Source organism: Cydia amplana, chromosome 19 (assembly GCF_948474715.1).
Source record: "Cydia amplana chromosome 19, ilCydAmpl1.1, whole genome shotgun sequence".
In the NCBI taxonomy this organism is placed as follows: domain Eukaryota; kingdom Metazoa; phylum Arthropoda; class Insecta; order Lepidoptera; family Tortricidae; genus Cydia; species Cydia amplana.
Genome location: NC_086087.1, coordinates 6465690 through 6491595, shown reverse-complemented (window position 1 = coordinate 6491595; position 25906 = coordinate 6465690). Strand labels below are relative to the sequence as shown.

Genomic DNA, 25906 nt, shown 5'->3' with positions numbered 1-25906 from the left:
CCACTATGATTACCTACCATAAAATGTAGGTATAAAGTATGATGAGGCCAAACCCCTCCCGCTCAAACCCCCGTACACCGCACCGCATGCGCCGTTAAGTGGGTTAGGTTAGGTTTGAACTGCTATCCTCACAGAACCGAACAAAAGTGGGTTAGGTTAGGTTAGAACTGCGAGCCTTACAGAAACGAAATGCTTCCTTTTCTACATAGCGCACCATCTACAATAATCTTTCACCGGGCCGCATAGAAGTCGGTTTTTTTTCTTAAAAATTATTTAGTTTTATCATTCTCTTATTTTAGAAGTTACAGGGGGGGGGGGGGACACACATTTTACCACTTTGGAAGTGTCTCTCGCGCAAACTATTCAGTTTAGAAAAAAATGATACTAGAAACCTCAATATCATTTTTGAAGACCTATCCATAGATACCCCACACGTATGGGTTTGATGAAAAAAAAAATTTTTGAGTTTCAGTTCGAAGTATGGGGAACCCCAAAAATTTATTGTTTTTTTTTTTCTATTTTTGTGTGAAAATCTTAATGCGGTTCACAGAATACATCTACTTACCAAGTTTCAACAGTATAGTTCTTATAGTTTCGGAGAAAAGTGGCTGCGTGACATACGGACGGACAGACAGACGGACAGACAGACAGACAGACAGACAGACAGACATGACGAATCTATAAGGGTTCCGTTTTTTGCCATTTGGCTACGGAACCCTAAAAAGGAGTAGGTTCTCAATTCGTCGGGACTTTAAGCTCTGGTTTCTTGGGCGAGCGGTGCCGTAATTATTACGGATGCAAAAACCCGTTACTGGTTTTAAATAATAGACTTTACAGTTGATTCCACTATCTTTACTTAAGCTCTCAGAAATAGCCATTGGAGGGGTAGCACTGCTAATCAAGACCAAGACCAAAATGTTTTATGAAATCGGTCAATGTTAAGAGTTAAAAATAAATGCAAATATTCCTAAAGGTGTTTTTCGGTTTCTTGTTGTAGGATGTTCCTGTTATTAGCATTGGCGTGTGTGGCGCTGGCGTGGTGGGCGCTGTGGCGTACGCGGCGCCGGCGGCTGCTGGCGCTGGCCGACCAGCTGCCAGGCCCGCCAGCACTGCCCGTGCTCGGCAACGCCCTAATGTTGATTAGAAATCCAGAAGGTAATTTCATTATATATAATCATTTAATCTGCTTCTTTTTTTTTTTACATATAATAGATCATTATAATATTATTTAATACAAGTTATATTCCAAATGGTTGATCATAATTCCAATAATATAAATACAATAATACAATTAAAAAAATCTCATACTCATACTCATACTCATAATCTTTATTGCATATCACATTGTATCTTAACCTATTGCATAGAATCGTGTACAACATGACACCCTGTAGGGCACAGCAAACAGTTTATTCAAGAGGAGATCGAGTTTTTTGTACAAGATGTTATTTATTTATACTTAAATGTTATTTATTGTATAGGGGTACTTTTTAATTGCAATTATTGGTCGTGAAAAAATTCATTTAATGTATAATAAGCTTTTTTAATGAGGTGATCTTTTAGTTTTTTAAAAAATTCATTGTCGGACTTAGTGTTATTTATTTCGTTACTAATTTTATTAAATATTTTTATTGCCATTGAGTTTGGACTTTTTGAATGTAGTTTTAGTTTTGAGGGTATTACCTGCACCAGCTTATTTTGAAACCTGCTGGCGTAACGTCGGGGTATATCTGAATGTTTGGTATAAAATTGAGGGTATTTTTTTACAAACTTACAGGTTTCCAAAATGTATATTGATGTTAAGGTAAGTATTTTTAGATCGGTGAAGTGTGTCTTAGTACTTTCCGGTATATTTATGTTTGCCAAAATTCGTACACATTTTTTTTGTAATATAAATCTGCTTCTTAGATAAATAGGAGCATACCACAAAATTGTCTATAGTTGTCCTGTAAACACGCAAGGTTTCTGAATATTGGCAGGTATCATTATAGGAAGTTATTTTTATATTATATTATATCCTGTAACAAAGGATCAAAGAAGTGCTCAGGAAAAAAACGCTGAAATACATTTTAATACAAAAAATAAGACGGGACGCCCCGTGGAAAGATCCAATCCAATAACATGATGACGGCTACGTTTCGCGGCAGGTTCAAGACTCCTTTGAATTTTTGTCTCCACTTGACCACCACTTGAAAAAGCAACTTTACTATCTTGAAAAACACTTAACTTATTTTTACAGGAATATTCGTCATTTTTGAGAACCTCAAGCAGGAGTACGGCCGTGCATTCAGATTCTGGCTGGGACTCGATCTCAATTATTGTATCTCAGAACCTGATTACGTCAAAGTAAGTTATTTTAAGCATGGTGTTTCTAACCCGTCATAGTCACTTCCCATTTATCGACTTTTCGCTAATCTTCGTCCTCCTTAAAATATTAAATTATCATTTCATCACCACCTAAAGCAAAACTTTAACCCTCTAATTTAGAGGACCTATTAAAGATACACCAGGTAAACTAAAACTTGTGTTTTGTAATAATTATTTCAGATTCTTCTTCAAAGCAGAAAATTAAACGAAAGAGGCCCGCAATACAAATACATGGTAGATTTCCTAGGCTATGGTATTCTTAGCGGATCAGGTAAGAACATTTTCACATTTTGCCCTCCAAAGTTTTTCAATTTGATTGGTTGATGATTTATTTGGAAATTACCTAATGTCAAATAATAATTTTTCACTAAAGAAAACTTTATTGTAAGTACCTTAAAATTGTCGGCCGCGAATACCCACTAAAAACAATTTTTAGGGTTCCGTAGCCAAATTATGGCAAAAAACCGGCCAAGTGCGAGTCGGACTCGCGCACGGAGGGTTCCGCACCATCAACAAAAAATAGAGCAAAACAAGCAAAAAAAAGCAGCCAAGTGCGAGTCGGACTCGCCCATGAAGGGTTCCGTATTTAGGCGATTTATGACGTATAAAAAAAAACTACTTACTAGATCTCGTTCAAACCAATTTTCGGTGGAAGTTTGCATGGTAATGTACATCATATATTTTTTTTAGTTTTATCATTCTCTTATTTTAGAAGTTACAGGGGGGGGGGACACATATTTTACCACTTTGGAAGTGTCTCTCGCGCAAACTATTCAGTTTAGAAAAAAATTATATTAGAAACCTCAATATCATTTTTGAAGACCTATCCATAGATACCCCACACGTATGGGTTTGATGAAAAAAAAAATTTTGAGTTTCAGTTCGAAGTATGGGGAACCCCAAAAATTTATTGTTTTTTTTTCTATTTTTGTGTGAAAATCTTAATGCGGTTCACAGAATACATCTACTTACCAAGTTTCAACAGTATAGTTCTTATAGTTTCGGAGAAAAGTGGCTGTGACATACGGACGGACAGACAGACGGACAGACGGACAGACGGACAGACGGACAGACAGACAGACAGACAGACAGACAGACCTGACGAATCTATAAGGGTTCCGTTTTTTGCCATTTGGCTACGGAACCCTAAAAACGGTCACCCATCCAAGTACTGACCCCGCCCGACGTTGCTTAACTTCGGTCAAAAATCACGTTTGTTGTATGGGAGCCCCACTTAAATCTTTATTTTATTCTGTTTTTAGTATTTGTTGTTATAGCGGCAACAGAAATACATCATCTGTGAAAATTTCAACTGTCTAGCTATCACGGTTCGTGAGATACAGCCCGGTGACAGACGGACGGACGGACGGACGGACGGACGGACGGACAGACGGACGGACGGACGGACGGATGGACAGCGGAGTCTTAGTAATAGGGTCCCGTTTTTACCCTTTGGGTACGGAACCCTAAAAACGGAACCCTTATAGATTCGTCATATCTGTCTGTCTGTCCGTCTGTCCGTCCGTATGTCACAGTCACTTTTCTCCGAAACTATAAGAACTATACTGTTGAAACTTGGTAAGTAGATGTATTCTGTGAACCGCATTAAGATTTTCACACAAAAATAGAAAAAAACAATAAATTTTTGGGGTTCCCCATACTTAGAACTGAAACTCAAAAATTTTTTTTCATCAAACCCATACGTGTGGGGTATCTATGGATAGGTCTTCAAAAATGATATTGAGGTTTCTAATATCATTTTTAGGGTTCCGTAGCCAAATGGCAAAAAACGGAACCCTTATAGATTCGTCATATCTGTCTGTCTGTCCGTCTGTCTGTCCGTCCGTATGTCACAGCCACTTTTCTCCGAAACTATAAGAACTATACTGTTGAAACTTGGTAAGTAGATGTATTCTGTGAACCGCATTAAGATTTTCACACAAAAATAGAAAAAAAAACAATAAATTTTTGGGGTTCCCCATACTTCGAACTGAAACTCAAAAATTTTTTTTTCATCAAATCCATACGTGTGGGGTATCTATGGATAGGTCTTCAAAAATGATATTAAGGTTTCTAATATCATTTTTTTCTAAACTGAATAGTTTGCGCGAGAGACACTTCCAAAGTGGTAAAATGTGTGTCCCCCCCCCCGTAACTTCTAAAATAAGAGAATGATAAAACTAAAAAAATATATGATGTACATTACCATGTAAACTTCCACCGAAAATTGGTTTGAACGAGATCTAGTAAGTAGTTTTTTTTTATACGTCATAAATCGCCTAAATACGGAACCCTTCATGGGCGAGTCCGACTCGCACTTGGCCGCTTTTTTTCTAAACTGAACAGTTTGCGCGAGAGACACTTCCAAAGTGGTAAAATGTGTGTCCCCCCCCCTCCCTGTAACTTCTAAAATAACAGAATGATAAAACTAAAAAAAATATATGATGTACATTACCATGTAAACTTCCACCGAAAATTGGTTTGAACGAGATCTAGTAAGTAGTTTTTTTTTAATACGTCATAAATCGCCCTTCATGGGCGAGTCCGACTCGCACTTGGCCGCTTTTTTTTGTATTAGTTAAATTATTAAATTTTTGTGCCACGCAAATTATACATTACCTACATGTACTTGATGTTGTTGTTGTATTAAGGTCCAGTATGGCGGAAGCGCAGAAAGCTAATCAGCCCGAATTATAACCATAAAGCTATAGAAAACTACAGTTATGTATTCAATGAAGAAACTGGCATCTTACTGCAGAGACTCAGGGCGCGACCTGCGGGGGAATCATTTAATATCTACGAAGAAGTCGTCAAAACGACCACCTACACGGTCTGCCGTAAGCAATATGTAATTAAATTGTATGTGACGTGCGTTAGTCTATTTTTCTTAATTTTTCACAATTTTTGAAAGATTATGTGGAATAGAATAGAATAATAGATCCCTTATTAGTCTTATTACACTTATCTTCATACGTCTGGGGCCTGTTTCTCAAAAGCTTGTAACTTGTAATTCAAGCGGGTGTCACTTTTTAACAGCTTTTGTTAGAAAGGGACTTCCTACGTTCTTTTGTTTTTATCATTATGTTGAAGTAGGTAGATACATTTAAGTACCTACATACAAATACATAGAGAGTTATGGCCTTCGTTGACAATATCCCTTGAAATTAAGATTAGGATAATGTATTCAGCCCTTAACTATTTGTTGATATGTCACTAATTCATCTCATGGAATTATTTCAGAAACCTTATTCGGCTTGAGCAGAGAACAAACGTTGAGCCTCCCATATCTTCAGGAAATAGTTAATGAAACACATCAGTAAGTATTTTCTAGACTGTTAACCAATGCGTTTTCTCTATAATCTCAATATAGTAAGTATAAGTAATATTTATTAGAACAAAAATTAACAAAATATAATAACAAAGCTTCATTACGCCGAACAGAACATTGTGCTAAAAGATCCTCACTCAGTTTGATGTCCCGAAGTGAGCCTTAGGTCTCACAACGAGATATAATACCTGATTGTGATCTTATTCATTTGAATAATGCTATGGGAATTTGGATAAAAGGCGAACTAGTTTGATATACCATCATGTTTAGTTGTATATTATCAGATCCTTCTCCTAATAAATTTAATCCATCATTCCCGTACAACAATGAATTGTCTATACAGATTTTGACTAATTAAACTTCGCGTTTGAAACTTTGATCTTCTTCTATAAGAGTAAGAAACATGCTTACCGAAACCGATAGTTAAACTTGCATACTATAGTTGCGTATGTTAATACACTTGTCATACTTTATTTCAGGATGTACGCAGAAGCGTTCATGAGAATGACAAAATGGTATCTACAAATTGAGCCTTACTACTGGCTTTCACAGTACTACCCAAGACATAAAAAGTTCATACAAAAAACAAAACACATGGCGGACGCTGTAGTCAAACATAGAGTTAAAAAACTAGATGATACAAGCTTAATTGAACTGGACGACAGCGAAATTGCTAACAAGCATGATATGTTTAGTACTGCGGATAAGTTAATTTTGGCAAAATCAATCGATTATGATGATATGTTAAAACAAATATTTACTATATTTACAACGGTAAGTGTGTTATTATATTATTTTTATATTGATACAAATTACGAGTACTTAGAAACTATAGAAGTTAAGCAGCATGTCTTTGGTTTATCTTTAAGGTCTCATTAAGTCGGCGCGTGACCTCGTATACGATTATAGTTACACTGCGGACCATTGAGGTGACAGTAATTCAGCCGACCGATCAAATGACGCAATGTAATGAAACTCGCATGCGAGTTCTCGCACCGTCTAAATGAGCCCTAATTTTCAAAACGCCTACTTATATTATTATTATTATTATTTTTTTTTTTTATGCGACGCTGCGCAAGCGCTGCGCCGCGACGCTCCGCAGAGTCCGTGACAGCCGCCACAGCCTCCTGAGCGTAGTAGCGGAGAGGTGGGACAGTGGCCTAATCAGGCACTGGTCCTCGCTTCACTTAGGTTTAGGTACTAATATAGTTGTTTAAGTATTTTTTAGTTTTTTTGTTGTTACTAACAAACTATGGACACTTATAAGTCTGAAATAAATGCATTTTTTTTTTTTTTTTTTTTTTTTTTTTTTTTAAAACGTTTCAATTTTTTACCAAACTCTCGAAACTGGCACTTAGTTGAACTGAAGTTTTTGAGAATCGAGTTTACAAATTCTATCATTACCGTAAATTGGGTGAGTAGGGATTACAAGGGCAGTTGGGTTATGAATGGGGAGAGAAGGTATGACAGAGGGGTGAGTTGGTTTTTACAGGCTACTGCTACGTAAATTATATATTCTAATAACAAATCAAGCTATAAAAGTAAAAAACAAGTTTATTTAACGTAAATAATACAAACTTAATACTTAAGTACCTTATAAAATAAAATAACCAAAACTAAACCTAATAAAAAAACAAAAAAACCCCTAAAACCTACCTTCTAAACCTAGGCCCCTCGGCAAGGTGCCCATCACGCAGGCAGCATTCCCGCGCTGTATAGCGATGGCAATCCTTTGCGCGAGAAAGCTGCCTGCGCGAGAGTCCCCTGTTGCCTCCCTTAACCGCTTACCAAGCTCCTTAAGGAGCCCACGCGCTCCTCTATCCCACGGCCCGAGTGTCTCGACGCCAAAAGCAACGAACTCGTAGTTGGCGCCGAGACAGCCGTATTTATAGGCCTTATCAAGCTATTATAATGTTCATAATCCCAAAGTCCCCAAGAACCAGCAATTTTCTTAACTCACCTTAGTAGGAAATCCCTCCTTATCCCAACTACGGGGTGAGCTGGGATTTCCTACTATTTCGTGTTTATCTATAAAGTTATGAAATGGAACTACACAAAGTCATAATAAAACCAAAATACAAATGACCGGAACATTTATTATGTAATAAAAATCAGTTTGCCACATGTAAAAATAAAGTTTTATCAAGGTTTCAATGTCAGTTTTATCCCTACTCACCCCATTTTACGGTACCTAATTGTACTGTTTACTGTTGAATACTCGTGCCCTTAGTCAATACTAAAACGAATGAAATATTATGTTTTAGAGTCAGGAAACATCAGCGAATATTGCTTCTTTCTTACTACTGATGATGGCCTACCACCCCGAATGCCAGGGGCCTTATTCGACATGCCACTTTTGACGTCGCATGTTGAAGTTCATTTGAATCTGAACAATCATGGGTTGTCGAATAGGTAAAGTGTGTCACCTGTCAGTGAATCTCATGTAAACAAATCATTTCATCGCTAGACTTGGTTGTCTATTGGTATGGCCGCCATGTTTGGATTTATGACATTTAAAAGGGGATTCTATGGCATAGAGTAAACTGCATTTCTATTTTCTATAGTTTTTTGATTCCCCTACTCGACGCAAGATGGAGTTAACATTCAAATTTCGATCTTGGCGTTATAAAAATAAACCGCAAGAACATGACATGCAGTTGCGTTGGTGTAGATCTATCATGAAAACGAATATATGACAATTGTCCAGAATTAAAAAAAACTTGACAATAAACACACAGCAATACATATACCACTAAATGTCAAAAAGAAAACAGATTTAGTATAATTACTAGGTAACAAATTATATTTTAAACCAATCGTCGTGGGTCCTAACCCCGGCTCTTAGCAATGAACTTCTTGTAACTTGTGTGAAAAATATCATTTGATATTACACCAATTACTTTATGGTGAAGTAAAATATCATGAGTCATGAGGAAGACGGAGTAGCCAGTAGCCACAATAAGCTATATTTTTGTCCTCTGGGTTAGATGGCAGTGAAACAGTGAGAGATAGTGAAGAATGCGGCAAAATAAGCATTTATTGTGTTGTTAGTAGTTAGTAGACTAGTTTTTTTTCTAAAAATGAAAATTGACGCAACAGCAAGCTTATAGCCCTCTATGAGCCAGTCTGTTAGGTGCAGGCTTAAGGGCTAATCCCGGGGGAAGCGGAGCGTCGGCGACTAGCTGGTGCATCTGCTTATTAACCTCTTCTCACTTTTACCTCAGGTCCTTTGATTAATAAATTAAGGTAAATTCGTAAGAACTAGTGCCTGTGTCATATTCTAAATTGGACGCTATGCCTAATTAGTTGTTATAAATTAAATAAAATAATTATTTATTTAATTAAATTTATAACAACGCAACGTGGGGTTATTCACGATGAATTTTAATGGCTTATATAAGACAGCGGTCGTATATTGCCTCAGAAATTTGGATTTTCTCAGTTTGAATGAACAGCAAACTGGAGACATTGAGATTAATTTTAAACTTATTATTTTAGGTGTTCGTAAGAAATAAGGTATTGACAGACATTGACGGAAAATCGCGAAAACCCGGTCAGGTGCGTCGGACCACGCAAAACGGAGGAGGATTCCATACTTACTTCTTCTACCATGTATCCATATGCCAAAATAGCAACAAAAAAGCCGAACAAAAATACCGTTTCTTCGCAGCACTAGATTTCAGTCCTTTTTTTAGAAAAGTAATATGTTTAGGTACATAATATATATGTAAGTAATTTTGTTATGTGAAACTTATATGTTGTGTTACGAGACTTACGAGTAGGTAACTTTAAACTTTAACAGCCTAACAGATCCCAATAAGGCCTAGTTTACCCTCTGGGTTGGAAGGTCAGATGGCAGTTGCTTTCGGAAAAACTAGTGCCTACGCCAATCCTTGGGATTAATTGTCAAGCTAACAATAGGTTCTCATGATCCGTGACACAATCGAGATAACGCGAGGAAGAATAACTTTGTCACAAGAATATTTGGCCAAATATAAATCCTTATTTTAATACTCTCGTGTATTTGACCTACCTACTCGTATTTAATCGTATTTTGCCACCTAGTAGCCTCGAATTGGTTGTTATATGTAGCTTTCCATAAATTAAAGGTCCTTATGCTTCAATAAGGACGTTTTCATGGGGTCCCGTTGTTTCCCATAAAGTTTTAAGTCAATGTATTGTTTGTCATATTATCATTACTCATAAAACTGAAACCGTTAACATTTCAAGATTTTAGTTAGGTTATCCTATAGATAGGTTAGGTTAGGTTAGATTTGTTTTATGGCAATCCTGAAAAGTGACGCGTTTCTGAACCAAAGGAATTATGACTAACGAAAATTCGAGCAAACAATACATTATGGCTTAAAACTATTTGGGAAACAATAGAGACTCCGTTTTCACCTGAAGTTGCAATAGAAATTGGAAAGCCACATTTTTTCAAGCTTTTACTTAGTTTCATCTGTCCCGTTGGTTGTCTGTCTGTTCCAATGTGGTTCCAATCAAATCATGCAAATTAAATCCCAACAAAAACATAAATGTGAAATGAGAGCCAAGTTCAATATTAAGAATATGTGTCGTTGTTGACTCGCCGACAAAAGAATTGAGATCTATATGGGTGCCAAGTTCTGTGCTGTGTAGAAAATCCTGAAATTATAAAGGATTTGTCTTGGCTAGTTTTTAACAATAAACCAAGTTTTTGAAAAACTAACAGAAAAAGCCCGACCTACTAGCTGTTGCCCGCGACTTCGTACGCGTGGATTTGTATATTGGTGGTTATATATTCTACATTAGCTTAGAACATTATGCAGCAAGAGATTGCGGTAGGACGGTTAATCATTTCTTAATTATTAATATTATACGACGCATGAGACTTGTCTTTCACAACCTACGAAGTTTCAAGCCCCTAACTGAATAAAATTGTCCTCGATGTAATCCCTCTAAACCCCCTTAGAAGATTTTCATGTCCTCTATTTAATAAAACCTACTACCTAACTACCTATTTACGAAGTTTCAAGTTCCTAGCTTTAAATAAAATTTGCACCCTAAGACGAACTTTAATCCCCTTTTTAACCCCCTTAGGGGTTGAATTTCCAAAAACGTTACAATTACTTTTTTTTGTTATCGGCTGTTATGCCTTTCTAAGAAGTTTCAAAGCATTTGTAATGGATTCAAACTTTCAACCCCTGTTTAACCCTGTTAGGGGATGAATTTTACAAAACGCTGAAATTACTTTTCCTGTATTTTAATAATATCCCCAAATACAAAGATTCAATTCCCGCGTTCGAAAAAATGTTTGATATCCATACAAACTTTCAACCCCTTTTTCACCACTTTAGGGGATGAATATTCAAAAACGCTGAAATTAGTTTTCTTGTATTTTAATACCATATATTTTTACGACGTTTCAAGTTCCTAGCTTAAAATAAAATTTGAACGCCATACAAACTTTCAACCCCTGTTTAACCCTGTTAGGGGATGAATTTTACCAAACGCTGAAATAACTTTTCCTGTCTTCTAATAATATCCCCAAATACAAAGATTTAAGTCCCGCACTCTCATAAATATTTGATATCCGTACAAATTTTTAACCCCATGTTTTACCACCTTGGGGGATGAATTTTTAAGAACGCTGAAATTTGTTTTTTTTGTATCTTAATTTAATACCTATTTGCAAAGTTCCAAGTTCATAGCTTAAAATAAAATTTGCACCCTAAGACGAACTTTCATCCCCTTTTTAACCCCCTTAGGGGTTGAATTTACAAAAACGTTGCAATCACTTTTTTTTGTTATCGGCTATTATGCCTTTCTAAGAAGTTTCAAAGCATTTGTAATGGATTCAAACTTTCAACCCCTGTTTAACCCTGTTAGGGGATGAATTTTACAAAACGGTGAAATTACTTTTCCTGTATTTTAATAATATCCCCAAATACAAAGATTCAAGTCCCGCACTCTCAAAAATATTTGATCTCCGTACAAATTTTCAATCCCTTTTTTACCACCTTGGGGGATGAATTTTTAAAAACGCTGAAATTAGTTTTCTTGTTTTTTAATTTAATACCTTTTTACGAAGTTTCAAGGTCCTAGCTTAAAATAAAATTTGCACCCCAGGACAAAGTTTCATCGCCTTTTTTACCCCCTTAGAGGTTGAATTAACTAAAACGTCGCAATTACTTTTTTTTGTCATCGGCTATTATGCCTTTCTAAGAAGTTTCAAAGCATTTGTAATGGATTCAAACTTTCAACCCCTTTTTAACCCTGTTAGGGGATGAATTTTCAAAAACGCTGAAATTGCTTTTCCTGTCTTATAATAATATACCCATATACAAAGTTTAAAGTCACACACTCACAAAAATATTTGATCTCCATACAAACTTTCAACCCCTTTTTTACCACCTTGGGGGATGAATTTTCAAAAACGCTGAAATTAGTTTTCTTGTTTTTTAATATAATACATTTTCACAAAGTTTCAAATTTCTAGCTTAAACTAAAACTTGAACCCCATACAACCTTTCATCCCCTTTTTAACCCCCTTAGGGGTTGAATTTTTCAAAATCGCTTCTTATCTCTTGTACACTTTACAAATGCAACCTAGTGTGCAAATTTCAACTTTCTAGCTTTTGTAGTTTCGGCTCTGCGTTGATGAATCAGTCAGTCAGTCAGTCAGTCAGTCAGTCAGTCAGGACACTTGCATTTATATATATAGATGACATAATGTGACATCTGATTTACTCATACACATATTTAGGTAAAGAGGTTTAATCATAAGTGGCCTATCACTTAAAAAAGTACTTAAGACATGCAACCTATGATTATAAACATTGGTAATACGTATTCGACATATTAAAACGATATTCCATAGATATTAAAACTGTTTATTATTCATTAAGGTTGATATAGAGCTACAATATTTTAGAATAGTTATGCGTTACTCTTCCTTACGTCTACAAAACAGTTCGTTCACACATAATGGGCAGTATAAACGTCGTAAGTCGCATTCATGGGCATCATTTTCAAGACACCAATAGTGACGGCAGCAATCTTCACAATATCCAGTTGATTTCATCCCTTCATCTTTAAGAGATATAGCCTCACGAGGTAGTCCTTTGAAGAACATGTCAACGTAGATTGTATGAGGAAGTTTCAAACAGTAAAACGTGGACCGCATATTTTCTATCTAAAATAAATTAAAACAATATAAACTGAGTGTAAATAATCACGCTGACACGGAAACGCTACAATAACATTATAATAACTTTACTTGATCCAAAACTGGATAATCATTTTCGAAAAAATCGTATGCCTCTCTTATAAGACCAATAACTTTCACCATTGCAATATGGTACAATGATTGTGGATTTTTCGAGAACAGTTTTTTAATCGCGTACTTCTTGGACAGCATTTTTATTACTTAATTACTTAAGATTCAAAGGTGCAATGCAAGAGCTAACAATGACATATATTACAATAAAAACAAAATCGAATCGCTTTATCGTCAAAATACTTATGTTTTTTATTTTGTTTTAAAGAGGATTTATGCATAAAGTTCTTTACCGGTGTTAGAATGGTTTAAGAGCAAAATGTAACAAAATCCAACCAACATATTTTTTTAATTTTGACACTGTTGCTTTTCGATTTTAGCTGTGAAACTAATATGACTGACATACCATTAAATAGAGTTTTTATAGCAATGTCATTTAGAGTGGTCACGCCTTCGAAACTAAAAAAAAAAATTTAGAAATTTTGACTTACGTGTTTTTTTACAGAAATGATAAAGATAGAGACTCATTAATTATTTATAAAACGATTCGGACGAACTTAATTAATGAGGATGAGTATGAGTATGAATTTAATTTTAATGTTAACAAAGACTCCATAGCTCTCCTTAGTCTTACCGTGCTAAAAATACTCCGAGGCCTGATGATGATACAGACAGTGGTCTTTTAAGTCTTTTTAACTTTGTGATAAAACAACGCAACTTAATTATATTTGAAAATATTTAAAGAAAAATACAGTCAGAAATTCGAAATTTTGTTATCTAACCTCTCTATCACTCTTGCATATTCGAGCGATAAAGAGGCAAATAGCTGAGTTTCGATTTTCGCACTTCCCGATAGGCCCCTTTGTAAACATTGATGTGTCTATGTCAAATTATTAATTGTCTGTGAAAACTTGTTAAAAAAAGTTTAAAGCAAAGGCGTAGGCAAAGAGTAGTATAATATGTATATATATATCTGGTCAACCAAATCTTGTCAGTAAAAAAAGGCACGAAATTCAAATCTTCCATGGGACGATATCCCTTCGCGCCTACATTTTTCAAAATTGCCGCCTTTTTCTACTGTCAAGATCTGGTTGACCAAGTATACCTATATAGCGCTGGCGGTACACCGAGAAATTCAGTAAAATGCTGCAAATGATGTTAAAGGTATGAAAATCGGTACGATTGATCTTTAGAACATTTGAAACAAACCCGAAGCACCAACAAATAAAAAAAAACGAGAGGAGTTATGACGTCATCTTTTTTTTGTAAAGAATAAAAAAATATTGTTTAAAAACCTATCGTGTTTGGTATTAAACGAAAGGGCTTTCTGAGCCGATTCCAAACATATATCACATCATTACATTTCAGTAATTTTTTTTTAATTATAATATAAATAATTTTCAAAACATACCAATTAAGTTTGGGTTTCTCCAGATACAATACGGTAAAAAATTTTTTTTGTAAAATATACCTCTAATCTTATACCTAATATCCTCATATCTAACCCTAATAAAGCAATTTTGAAATTATATACATTTAGGTTTTTTTTAATTTTTCAATGGTAGGTGAGGGTGGGGAGGGTCGATCCCTAGGGGACACTTGGTAAACTTCATTTTTAATCAAACCAAACGAGATACATTTTTTTGCACTGGTAACACTCATTCATTCGTTCCTAACTTCACGTTCTGTCATGGCACTGTATCGGAAGAGTCAGTGGTTCAAAAATGGCGGACGGTGAAAGATTTTCTGCGTACTATATTCAATTTTCGGTAAGTTTTAACTGGATTTATTTTATAATATGAGATGGAAATGATGTTAGTGAGTGTGCTTATTTTATTTGTTGTTTATTGAAGTGATGATTAACTTGGATTACAATGATATACGCGAACACACGTTTCGAGTACGGCACGTTTTATAATCTTACTATGTATGGGGAGACTTTGTCTTTTTCTTCAGGGGAGATATGATTCCGGGATCATGTCACCCCCAAAGCGATCAAGTATACATTGTAATAAATTTACTTACAAAATGATTCATAGAGCTATCATAAATATTTTCTTTTCTTTAGTAAATCATGCCGCAAAAGTACGACCAGAGAAACACTGATTTAAACTTTCAAGGTTTTTGACTCATTATTGTTTATTAAAACGGGATTTAATGGCGTATAATTCAGTTTTTAATTATACAACCGACTCCGAACTCCGAAAACGGAATTATCCCCGTGGCCTTTGAAATGACTAACTAAAGTTGACATCAACATTTTACGAACTACCCGCACTTGGTCTTGTTTATCAAGTTAAACGTTTTACACACCGGGGATGTTACTCGGTCGACAAACAACACTTATAACGATATTTGGTTTTCAACCGGCGATATTTGTTTTTATGGATGAAATGCTATTTCAATGGCTTTCCGACCTTATGTACTATAGAACCCACGGTCCATAGAAAGGATTTTAGGATTATGCAGCTCAAACACCGTCCTCGAAACGTGAGCAGTAAATTTCTAAACTTATTTATTATAGTAAACAATAACGACCAGAGATGGGTAAAAAAATTAAAATTGCTGTAGGTATCTGACGCTAAAAATACCTTCATAATAACTTTAAAAAATTTAGCTTGTTACAAGAAATTTTATGTTAATAACTTAGATTTTTGTTTTTTTTTTTAACTTTTTTTTAGTTCAAAAATTGATTCCCTATTTTATGTTGTTTTATGGATAATACGATTACATTGTTTTTTAAAAGTATAAGATTATGGATTAATATGTGTTTAATATCTTCATGTATTAATTTTCTGTAGATAAAGTGAATAAATTAATGTAGATACTACCCTCGAAATATGACATTGCCGCTTAAAATCTTTTTACCAAGTATCCCCAAATCTGGAAGACTTGATCCCTTCGGCTTAGACATCTGATTACCGGAAATACAACTTCAAAGCATGGAAAATTCAATATATATATGTTTGCTGTGTATTTTACAAATTATAGATGCATTGCTAATAGCGATCCGAGTTATATAATCAATGAGAATCTGGTATGGGGAGACATGGTAAAAATCTGTTTACCATGTGTCCCAAGAACCAGGGTCACTTGATCCCCCTAGGATCAAGGCTCCCGACCAGGGGTAAACAAGTCTCCCTTACATAGGGGACACATGGTAAAAGTCAACAGTATGGGTTTTCATTAAATAATGGTCTAATCTATTGCACAAATCTATTCTAATTCAAACTATTAATGAAGAGATAAATTCTGAATCGTATGGTCTATAAAGTTTTTCAATACTACAAATAGTTAAGAAAATGTATGCTAAAAACAAAAGGGGTGATCAACCCTCCCCAGTTTCCCCTACATAGTCTATGAATCTCTCAATTAAATATTTAAAAAGAAAGCATAAAATTAATATATAACGGTTTTTTTCAGAAAGTCGCTTATATCTGGGAATCTATAAGTCGTAGTAAAAATTGTCTATGTAATAATTAAGAAAGAATTAACCGAAAAAACTCACCTTTAACGTCCCCCCTTTCCCGAGTTCTCCACCCTCCACTCATCTGAACTTTTTCTTACTTAAAGCTTAGATATTACCAAAGGAACATGTAATAGTATTTTATGCAACTGTTGTTTAAGAGAGGTCAAAAAAGGCGAGTGGCGTGAGTAACAATAACAACAAACAACAACCGACTCAGTTAAACAACGTTGCATACAATACTTTTTCTACGACCAAGCACTTTGAAATGCAATGAAATAATAATAAAAATGGATGATGATGATTGTTTCATGTCCTAATGTGATAGGATGTTCAGTGCGTGGGATTCTTAAGGGGAACAAAAATTTTATTATTTTGCGCTACGACGCACGGTTTAGGAGATACAGCCCTATAAATATTTTTCTTCCTCTTTTTCTTTTTTTTTCTTTTTTTGTGTTTTTTAAATCTTACTTAGGAATTCCTTAAAGGGGAACGAAAATTTGATTATTTTTGCGCTACGACGCACGGTTTAGGAGATACAGCATTATAAAGTTTTTTTTTGTTTTTTTTTTATCTCTTTTTTGTTTTTTTTTTTATATTAATTAGGGTTTCTTACAGAGGAATGAACATTTTAATATTTTTCGTACGACGCACGGTTTAGGAGATACAACCCTATAAAAAAAATCTTTTTTTTTTGTTTTTCGTGTTTTCTAAATATTACTTAAGAGTTTCAAAGGGGAACGAAAATTTGATTATTTTTGTGCTACGACGCACGGTTTAGGAGATACAGCCCTATAAAGATGAAAATAATCGTACCATTAACCAAAACATGTCTATGGTTTACTCATCTGTCAGAAATGACAATTAAAATTAGGTTGGAAACAATGTATTCCATACAATATTTTTTAAGTGGTGATTACACGAAGTATCGTAAAAGTGCCAAAAAGATACTGCGTGTATGCACAAATATTTTTTTGGGGAATAGACTAAAGACTTGTCTTGATAACTATAAGTTAGGGGTTTAAAGGTGTGTGCACGACCCTTTAAATGACAAATAAAAGTACGGGAGTAGAAAAACCAAGTTTCAATACTCTTATTTTACCCGAATGACATTATTACTCGTATTGAGTAATTCGGCAAGGCTATTATTACACTTTGTAAAATTGAAAAATTAAAAAAAAATCCTAAATGTAAATATTTTCAAAGTTGCTTTATTAGGGTTAGATATGAGGATATTAGGGATAATTTGAGGTATATTTTACAAAAAAAAAAATATGATATTGTATCTGGAGAAGCCCAAACTTGGTATGTTTTGAAAACTATTTTTATTATAATTTAAACAAAATGACTGAAATGTAACTAAAGTCCGTCAACCAAATCTTGTCAGTAGTAAAAGGCGGCAAATTTGAAAAATCGCGGGTTAGCAACACTGTGTTCGAATAATTCCAAAATGCGTGTCATCTGTGTTTTATCTGTGGAATGTGTATCGTGAACGACAGCCGTCACCTTATTTGTTTTCATTTGGTTTTCATTCTGAATCGTTTCTGTTTCAAGAGATATTTCTGCTGTCACCATTAAATACCAATACATTAAATAAGAATAAGCAAAGCTAAGGGGCCTACAATGTACAATCATGCTCGTTGATGGTAAACATTACTAAAAATTGAGGTTATGACAAGTACATACTGGAAGAACTCTTTCGAACTTTTAAGATTATGTTCAGTTTTTTTGTTTTAGGGTTAAAAGGCATAAATAAAATTAAAACGTATGCCTAAATCTATCCAACAAGACCATAAATTGTGTCCTGGAAACCGTCCATAGGCCCACATGTCTAATATTTTCAGCAATCAGTTGTGACTATTTACAAAGATGCAATAGAATACTACAGAGTATTATGTATTATGCTTGGTTGAAGTGACCCGGTAACATTGGTAACTTCATTATATTTTTTCAATTAATGACCTGAATTATAGTGTAAGCTAAAGTGACCCTTATCTTATTTACCTTTAAATTAAATAAACACCCAAATATCAGTTGTTTTATTTTTAATATGTAATCCTATTGTACAATATATACCAATCAAAAAAATTACACAGGTATGTCATATTCATCCAGAAGAGTACACTAATTTACATTAACAAGTGGCATATTATATTGTAAATAACAAATATATGCACTATCTAATTATCTGCATTTTGATATGATTTTATTTTAGTAAACATAGAAGACATAGATAGGGAACAAAGAGAATATAAGCACTACCATAGGGAGTTGTTTTTGATATCTTCAAATTTGTTCATCATTTTGATTAACATTGTTTTAACATCGCTTTTAAATTGTCCGTCCATGTTTCAAATTTTTTCAATAAACCGCGAGTGCAAATTTGAATTGACGTACGCAGGGCGCGCTCAGCGGAAAAAAAAAATCTTTTGGTTCGATGTACATTGCTGCTATTCTTAGCGCAATACTGCTCTTTGAGTGTTGCCCTACTTTAGTTTGCTTTACATTGCTACTGACAAGATTTGGTTGACGGACTATATGTGATAGCATTGGCTCAGAAAGCCCTTTCGTTTAATACCATACACGATAGGTTTCTAAACATTTTTTTTTTATTTCATACAAAAAAACATGACGTCATAACTCCTCTCTTTTTTTTTATTTGTTGGTGCTTCGGGTCAAATTGTTTCAAATGTCCTAAAGATCAATCGTACCGATTTTCAGACCTTTAACACCATTTGCAGCATTATACTGATTTTCGCGGTGTACCGCCAGCGCTAGAAGTGGGCAGCAAAGAGTAGTATAATATATAGGACAGTCGGCAGTCAACGTTTGTTCCTAATAAATATAACATTGATGAATCAAGGCGGTTTGTTTAAAGAGGGCCTACCGCGAAACCAATTTCGTTATCTGCCACCATTAAATTTCGCTCGTATATGCAAGAGTGATAGAGAGGCAGATAACGACATTTCCCCCATCCCCCTTTGGATGGTTCTTGTTTGAGTTATAATGTCACTGTATTGAGGACTCAACCTTTCCATTTTTAAAGTGTTTTTATATAGACATGACACTGGCTACTGTAGTAAATGCCAAAAAAGAAAAAAAAACGCTGTTATAGTAACGAAAATAATAAACACGTCAATCGGAATAAACAACGTAATATCCAAGAAAAAATGGCAAAATAGTATATGATAAATATGTAAAACATCATTAATTATCGAATTAAGATTACATACAACTTTGTGTAAAAAAAATTGAGGCAATTATACAGCCCGATTATACGGGTTACATCTTGAAAAAGATGATTATCTTGGAAAGAAGAGTAAATATACATAGGTGAACATAATGGTGAACAAAGGTATAGTAAAATAGGTAGGGACATAATTCAGGGTTTGCTTGTCTGGTCCACGAATGCTGTACCTATCACGACCACGGCACGGCCGTCTCCTGCTAACTTTTCGCTATAATAGTAAAATCATAGGTCTAATACCTATGATTTTAATATTATAGCGAACAATATTTCATGTTCATGATCTCGAATTTAAGACTTTAGCTTAGATTTATGGCGTGCGGCCTAGCGCGCGTTGCCTCTATGAGGAGCTGTCAAAGCGTTTTATATCTGTATGCTTTTGATGATGCGGATCAGCATTGTTATCCAGCGGGGCAAGCGGCCAGCCTGCAGAAGGGCACCCTACCGCACTTGGTAGGTCACTACACTCACTACCAGGATTTAGGGCTAATAATTTATTTATAAGTTTTTAATACCTTTAAACGAGCAATTCTTGTATATTTATTTATTTATTTATATGTACCTATATATATTTCGGGGATCTCGGGAACGGCTCTAAACGGATTTAGATGAAATTTGCTATATGGAGGTTTACGGGGGCGCAAAATCGATCTTGCTAGGTTTTATCTATGTTTTTATCTATGTGCCGGACAGGTACGTGGGGCGCAGGCGGCGGCCGCGACTGCTGGCCGAGTCGCGCGGGCGCACCAACCTGCTAGGTCTGGCGCCACTGACGCGCGCTATTCGGACCCTCAATATAATAGCGGAAAATATTGACATATTCTCATGCTCTTTGACTGAATTCACAATATCAACATTAAATATATTATGTTATAGACGTAATGGCTTACTTTAGATATGTATGGTTAATAGTTACACTATTGTCTTAGGTTTACCTGTAAAGATAGTTGTAAGTGTGGAAAAAAATAAATAAAATAAAAATCTCTGGGAAAACGCGCATTTTTGGGTTATTATATGTTTCCCGAGCAAAACTCGGTCTCCCAGACATTAAGTTTTTAATTTAAGTGTTTTTATCATGTTTCATATTTAAACTTACAGATGTGAATCGCCAGCAGAGTTTTTGGAGAGGTGTGGTTTTCTTATTTCCTGTTACCAACCTTAAACACCATACCTATTTAAATATCAGAAAATAATAAAGTGAAGAAAATTAAATAAAGTTGAATGCTTAAAAACTTTAATGTTTTATTAAAATTAAACGAAAAAAGAAGTGTAAACTGAAATAGATCTATTTTTTTTATTTGTAGTTGAATAACATATATGTATTTAGTCTCCTTTAATTAAAAATCATCTCTGAGTAGATACATATTAAACAATAGGTACTTTTAGGTCTTGGTAGTAATGTTAGGTCTTATGACCTACTGTATTTGACTATATTACTTACCAAGACCGGAGCCTGACCTGTCAGTCACCAACTATTTTGATGCTCTTTGTAGGTAGCATCAAAATAGTTGGTGACTGACAAAGTTACCAAGTTACTAAGGTAGTAGGTATATAGTAGGTAGCAGTAGTAGGTATATAGTAGGTAGCAGTAGCGCAATATTTAGTCAAAATATTTTGACTAATTTAGATTATTTTTATGCCAAAAAAGTAATACAAGCTATTCATGTTCCACTCATCATCATGTTCGGACTTTTCTGAATATGTGGTTTACGAAATGTGTTAAGGTACAACTTGTGGTTTATTAACGTGGTTTAGAAATAGGCAGCTTGAGTTGGGAGAGGTGATGAGTAAATTGTTTCATTTTTTTACAATTTTGAGCGTTTATAGGAGAATGTGTGGAGCAAGCATTATTTGACGTGTAGGTGTGGGTTCAACAAAAAGATCGCTTGTCAATAAGGCATTCTTGCTGTTAAAATTCAATTATTAATAGCCTTTATCGACCATCAGCAATGTAGTCCCTTTTTGATTGATGGAAATTGTCACGTAAGTTCCACTACTCGCCGCCGCATCGCCTACAGCGCATTCGTTGGTCTATCGCTCACAAGATGTCATTAATTCATGTAAACTTACGTACTGAAAAAAAAAAGTTTTACTCTTTGCTATAAATTACCCTTTCGCACGTCAAAAACTCCAAGATGGAGCCGAAGGTCATAGAGAAAAAAGTCTACATTTGGAATCATTATTTGTCAAAATTTGACATTAGCAATCCACAGTTAGGTGACAACCAAACCAAACCATTATAAACCTTAAAGTAATAATAAAACAAAGTTGTTTTTTGTTAAATTATTGTTTGTACCAAATGAACTTCAGCACTTGATGAACTTCAAATGAACTTCAACAGTTGAATTTCAAATGACGCGAAATCTGACAGTTGTACATGTCGAATAGGGGCCCAGGTAACTGACAGCCAAAATTTTTTGTTTTAACTGGGTTTTTACTGGTTTAAAAATCGTTGGAAAACTCGTCAAAGTTGACCTGATTTTTTCTGTTTACCTACTCACTTAAATTTGTATGTCTTGATTGTTCATTTCTATAAAACAATTTCATTATGCTAGGAAAAAATGCCTTGTCTAACAAAAATAGCTGTTTGGCAACCTATCGGTTTATCGAGAGGACAAGTACGTAAAAAATGGAAAATAATTGAGAACTTGCTATTGATATCATCTTGCCTCCGAAAGTCTCGATATGTAGCCCATAATACATTAAGATAAACAGATACCTAATTATTCTTTACACTAAAATTTTTACAAAAAAATTAATGAAGCCATTGGAGTCGTTTCTGATCCCACCAAAAACATAAATGTAAAAAAGCGGCCAAGTGCGAGTCGGACTCGCCCATGAAGGGTTCCGTATTTAGGCGATTTATGACGTATAAAAAAAAACTACTTACTAGATCTCGTTCAAACCAATTTTCGGTGGAAGTTTACATGGTAATGTACATCATATATTTTTTTTAGTTTTATCATTCTCTTATTTTAGAAGTTACAGGGGGGGGGACACACATTTTACCACTTTGGAAGTGTCTCTCGCGCAAACTATTCAGTTTAGAAAAAAATGATATTAGAAACCTCAATATCATTTTTAAAGACCTATCCATAGATACCCCACACGTATGGGTTTGATGAAAAAAAAATTTTTGAGTTTCAGTACAAAGTATGGGGAACCCCAAAAATGTATTGTTTTTTTTTCTATTTTTGTGTGAAAATCTTAATGCGGTTCACAGAATACATCTACTTACCAAGTTTCAACAGTATAGTTCTTATAGTTTCGGAGAAAAGTGGCTGTGACATACGGATGGACAGACAGACGGACAGACAGACAGACAGACAGACAGACAGACAGACAGACAGACATGACGAATCTATAAGGGTTCCGTTTTTTACCATTTGGCTACGGAACCCTAAAAAGGAGAGCCAAGTTCAATACAAAAATTATGCGTGGCTGTGGGCTTCGCCGCAAAAAGAATGGAGATCTAAATGAGTGCCAAGTTCTATACCAAATTCAAATATGTATTTATAGGAAAAAAATTACATTATGAACAAGTATTAAACTCTATTTCTTTGCTTTATTGGATACCTATAACAAGTGCTGTTATTTAAAAAAATGTGAGATTTTAAAGTAGGTTAGATTTGACTTGTTGGCCGGTTGTTTAGCGCGTATTACAAGTTTTTTGTATAAGGACACCACTTATTTTTTGACTTAACTTTATTTTTATATTTCTGTTATATAGCAAATATAATAATACATATATTGGGATAGTTTCAAATATCTGCTTGTAACGGTTCCAACGCTACAATTAAAAAATAAAATTGTCCTATTTTTTAACTTTTTTTATTTTTAAATTTTTTCCTACGCTTACACACAACTACCGAGCTGGATTCCAAATTTTATCCTTCTAGGTCATCTGAAAGTAGGTTAGATTTAGGTACTATGTGTCAGTCAGTCAATCAGTGCTAAACTTTACGACTTTTTGACATTCATATCTTTATAACCGTTCGAGCTTCATGAAATTTGGGCTTCTAGATGTCCTTATGGATATAATTAAACACACGTAGTTTTATGTGTTTACGTTAAAGAGGTTTTGAGTTATAGAAGGGTCAAAAGTGGCACCAAGTGGTTCGTGTAATATTACATTCGGCGCTGGCTAGCCAGTTCCTCTGCTTGAACTTGGCTTGACACGCTGCCGCGTGTCTAGATTTGCTGTCACTGCTTCATTACGATTCTAAAACCCTGAATACAAATAATAGTTCTTAACATAGTATTCGATATAATATTATAACTTGGTTTATAGGAAAAACTGTACGCAGAGATAAAGGAAGTATTTGGTGAAGAAGACCGGCATGTGACCGATGAGGATGTCAAGCGCATGCCGTACTTGGACATGGTATTCAAGGAGGTCGTCCGGCTGTTTCCGATCGCGGCGATGGTGCAGCGCACGGTTATGGAAGATATCGATATTAGTATGTAGCTATACGCAATGGAATATACTGATGCATATTGCAAAAAAAAAACAGATTTTGGGTTGTCGAATAAATGCTTAACTTATGGAAAGGAAATCGTTATGTACCATCACGCAGATTACGCTCCGCGATTGTTGCGTCATTTAAGGTCCTAGCTAAATTGGTTGATCAATACTTACGCTATAGAATTTCCAATTTAGCAAGAACCCTAAATGGCATAACAATCCCATGTGGTGACGTAATTTGAAGAATGAAAAGGGGTAGAAATAAAACGACGTTTTTGCTTGATACAAAATTAATTAAAAGGGTAGCTTGCAAAAGCTTATTTCTGGTGAATGTTCCAAAATATTATGGCAGGCAATTCGTTGGCTGCAGTAGATAATTAATTATATTTAGGTACGTAAGACCGGGCTGTGTCCGGGCCGGAGCTTCCGGAGCTTCATTTTCTATGGAAAGCATCACGTGATCACCGGTCATCTGTCATAGAAAAGTAAGCTCCGGAAGCTCCAGCCCGAACACGGCCCGGTCTAACGTGAGTCATAGTATTAAATTAATAGAATCATTCCTTTAGCTGCACACATAAAGTATAGAGGTGCCAAAATGCAGGTGACCGTGGATATTTAGCTGCCACATTTTATATACGGCGAAAACGGACTACGAAATGAGTTCATTTCTGTATTAATGCTGTCGATTGCCAACACTGATCTTCCGATGAGAACACTAGTTCCATTTTGTTTCCAGGTCACGGCGTCACGCTCCCAGCAGGCAGTTCCCTGATCGTGCTGATATTCCACATGCACCGTGACGAGCAGTTCTGGCTGGACCCGGATGCCTTCGACCCAGAGCGGTTCAGCCCTGAGCGTTCCGCGGCGCGCCACCCCTACTGCTACATCCCTTTCAGCTTGGGCTCCATGAACTGTTTAGGTAAGTTGTTCGCTGGTTGATCCATATGCCGTGTCACATTATATATAATTGTAATGTAGCTTCACATAGGTACAATGTGACTTTGTACGCTGCCTCTTTTTCATCTTAGTTTTTAGTGTAGAAGTAATGGACAAGAATTGACGGAGACACTAGTTTTACGAAAGTGACTACCATTCTGACCTTCTAACACAGTGGTGAACTATAGGCATGCACCGTACAGCCTCAACCAGAAACTAAAACTAGAAAGCATTGGTGTTTTAACATACGTATATCTGATGCGTAACTGCGTTTTCGAGGGAAGACGTGGATTCGTAAGTGGCGAGTTGGCTATACGTATGTTAAAACACCAATGCTTTCTAGTTTTAGTTTCTGGTTGAGGCTGTACGGTGCATACCTATAGCTCACCACTGGGTTTGAAGGTCAGAATGGTAGTCGCTTTAATAAAACTATTCTTCTCTGGACAGCCGGCCAAAGCAGGCTAGAGGGCCCTGTCACAGAGCTTCTTTGATTGCTAAATAAACCTAAACAGCGTTTTAAACGATGAGGCACGTAGCGTTGTACGGAGATTATCACTCTTTATTATTGATTCTTTATCTGCCTTAAATTTAAATCAAATATTTTACGCAGGTAACCTAAACGCTTGCAATTTCTCGGCAGGAAGACACTTCGGCACCAAACTGGTGAAGACCATCTGCATCCGGGTTCTGCGCGAGTTCAGGCTGACCTCCCCGGAGACGTACGCGGATCTCAAGCTGCTGTGCGCCGTGTCAGTCGAGTCTGTCAACGGATATCCAGTGTTCTTGAACCCTAGACTAAACTAATTTGAAAGAATTCATTGAAAATCTTTATTCAGGAT

The 25906-nt window shown here is 35.5% G+C and overlaps 1 protein-coding gene and 1 long non-coding RNA gene across 2 annotated transcripts in view; one reads left to right on the top strand and one right to left on the bottom strand.

Annotated features, from left to right (window-relative positions):
- Window positions 1-25906, bottom strand: part of LOC134657025 (uncharacterized) — a 148911-nt gene that overhangs the window by 110958 nt on the left and 12047 nt on the right. The gene's annotated exons all lie outside the window — the stretch shown is intronic.
- On the top strand, window positions 980-25905 carry LOC134657011 (cytochrome P450 4C1-like). Its single transcript, XM_063512578.1, has 10 exons — window positions 980-1155; window positions 2240-2346; window positions 2548-2638; window positions 5019-5204; window positions 5608-5683; window positions 6175-6469; window positions 7960-8026; window positions 23956-24126; window positions 24868-25050; window positions 25708-25905. The coding sequence occupies exons 1-10, from the start codon at window positions 999-1001 to the stop codon at window positions 25869-25871; spliced, it is 1497 nt and encodes a 498-aa protein (XP_063368648.1). The 5' UTR covers window positions 980-998; the 3' UTR covers window positions 25872-25905.

Excerpts from the sequence above, each read along its gene's own strand:
- LOC134657011 (XM_063512578.1), top strand. The coding sequence starts at position 999 with ATGTTCCTGTTATTAGCATTGGCGTGTGTGGCGCTGGCGTGGTGGGCG. Across the intron at positions 2,639-5,018 it reads TGGTATTCTTAGCGGATCAG|GTCCAGTATGGCGGAAGCGC; the intron begins GTAAGAACATTT and ends TGTTGTATTAAG. Across the intron at positions 5,684-6,174 it reads ATAGTTAATGAAACACATCA|GATGTACGCAGAAGCGTTCA; the intron begins GTAAGTATTTTC and ends ACTTTATTTCAG.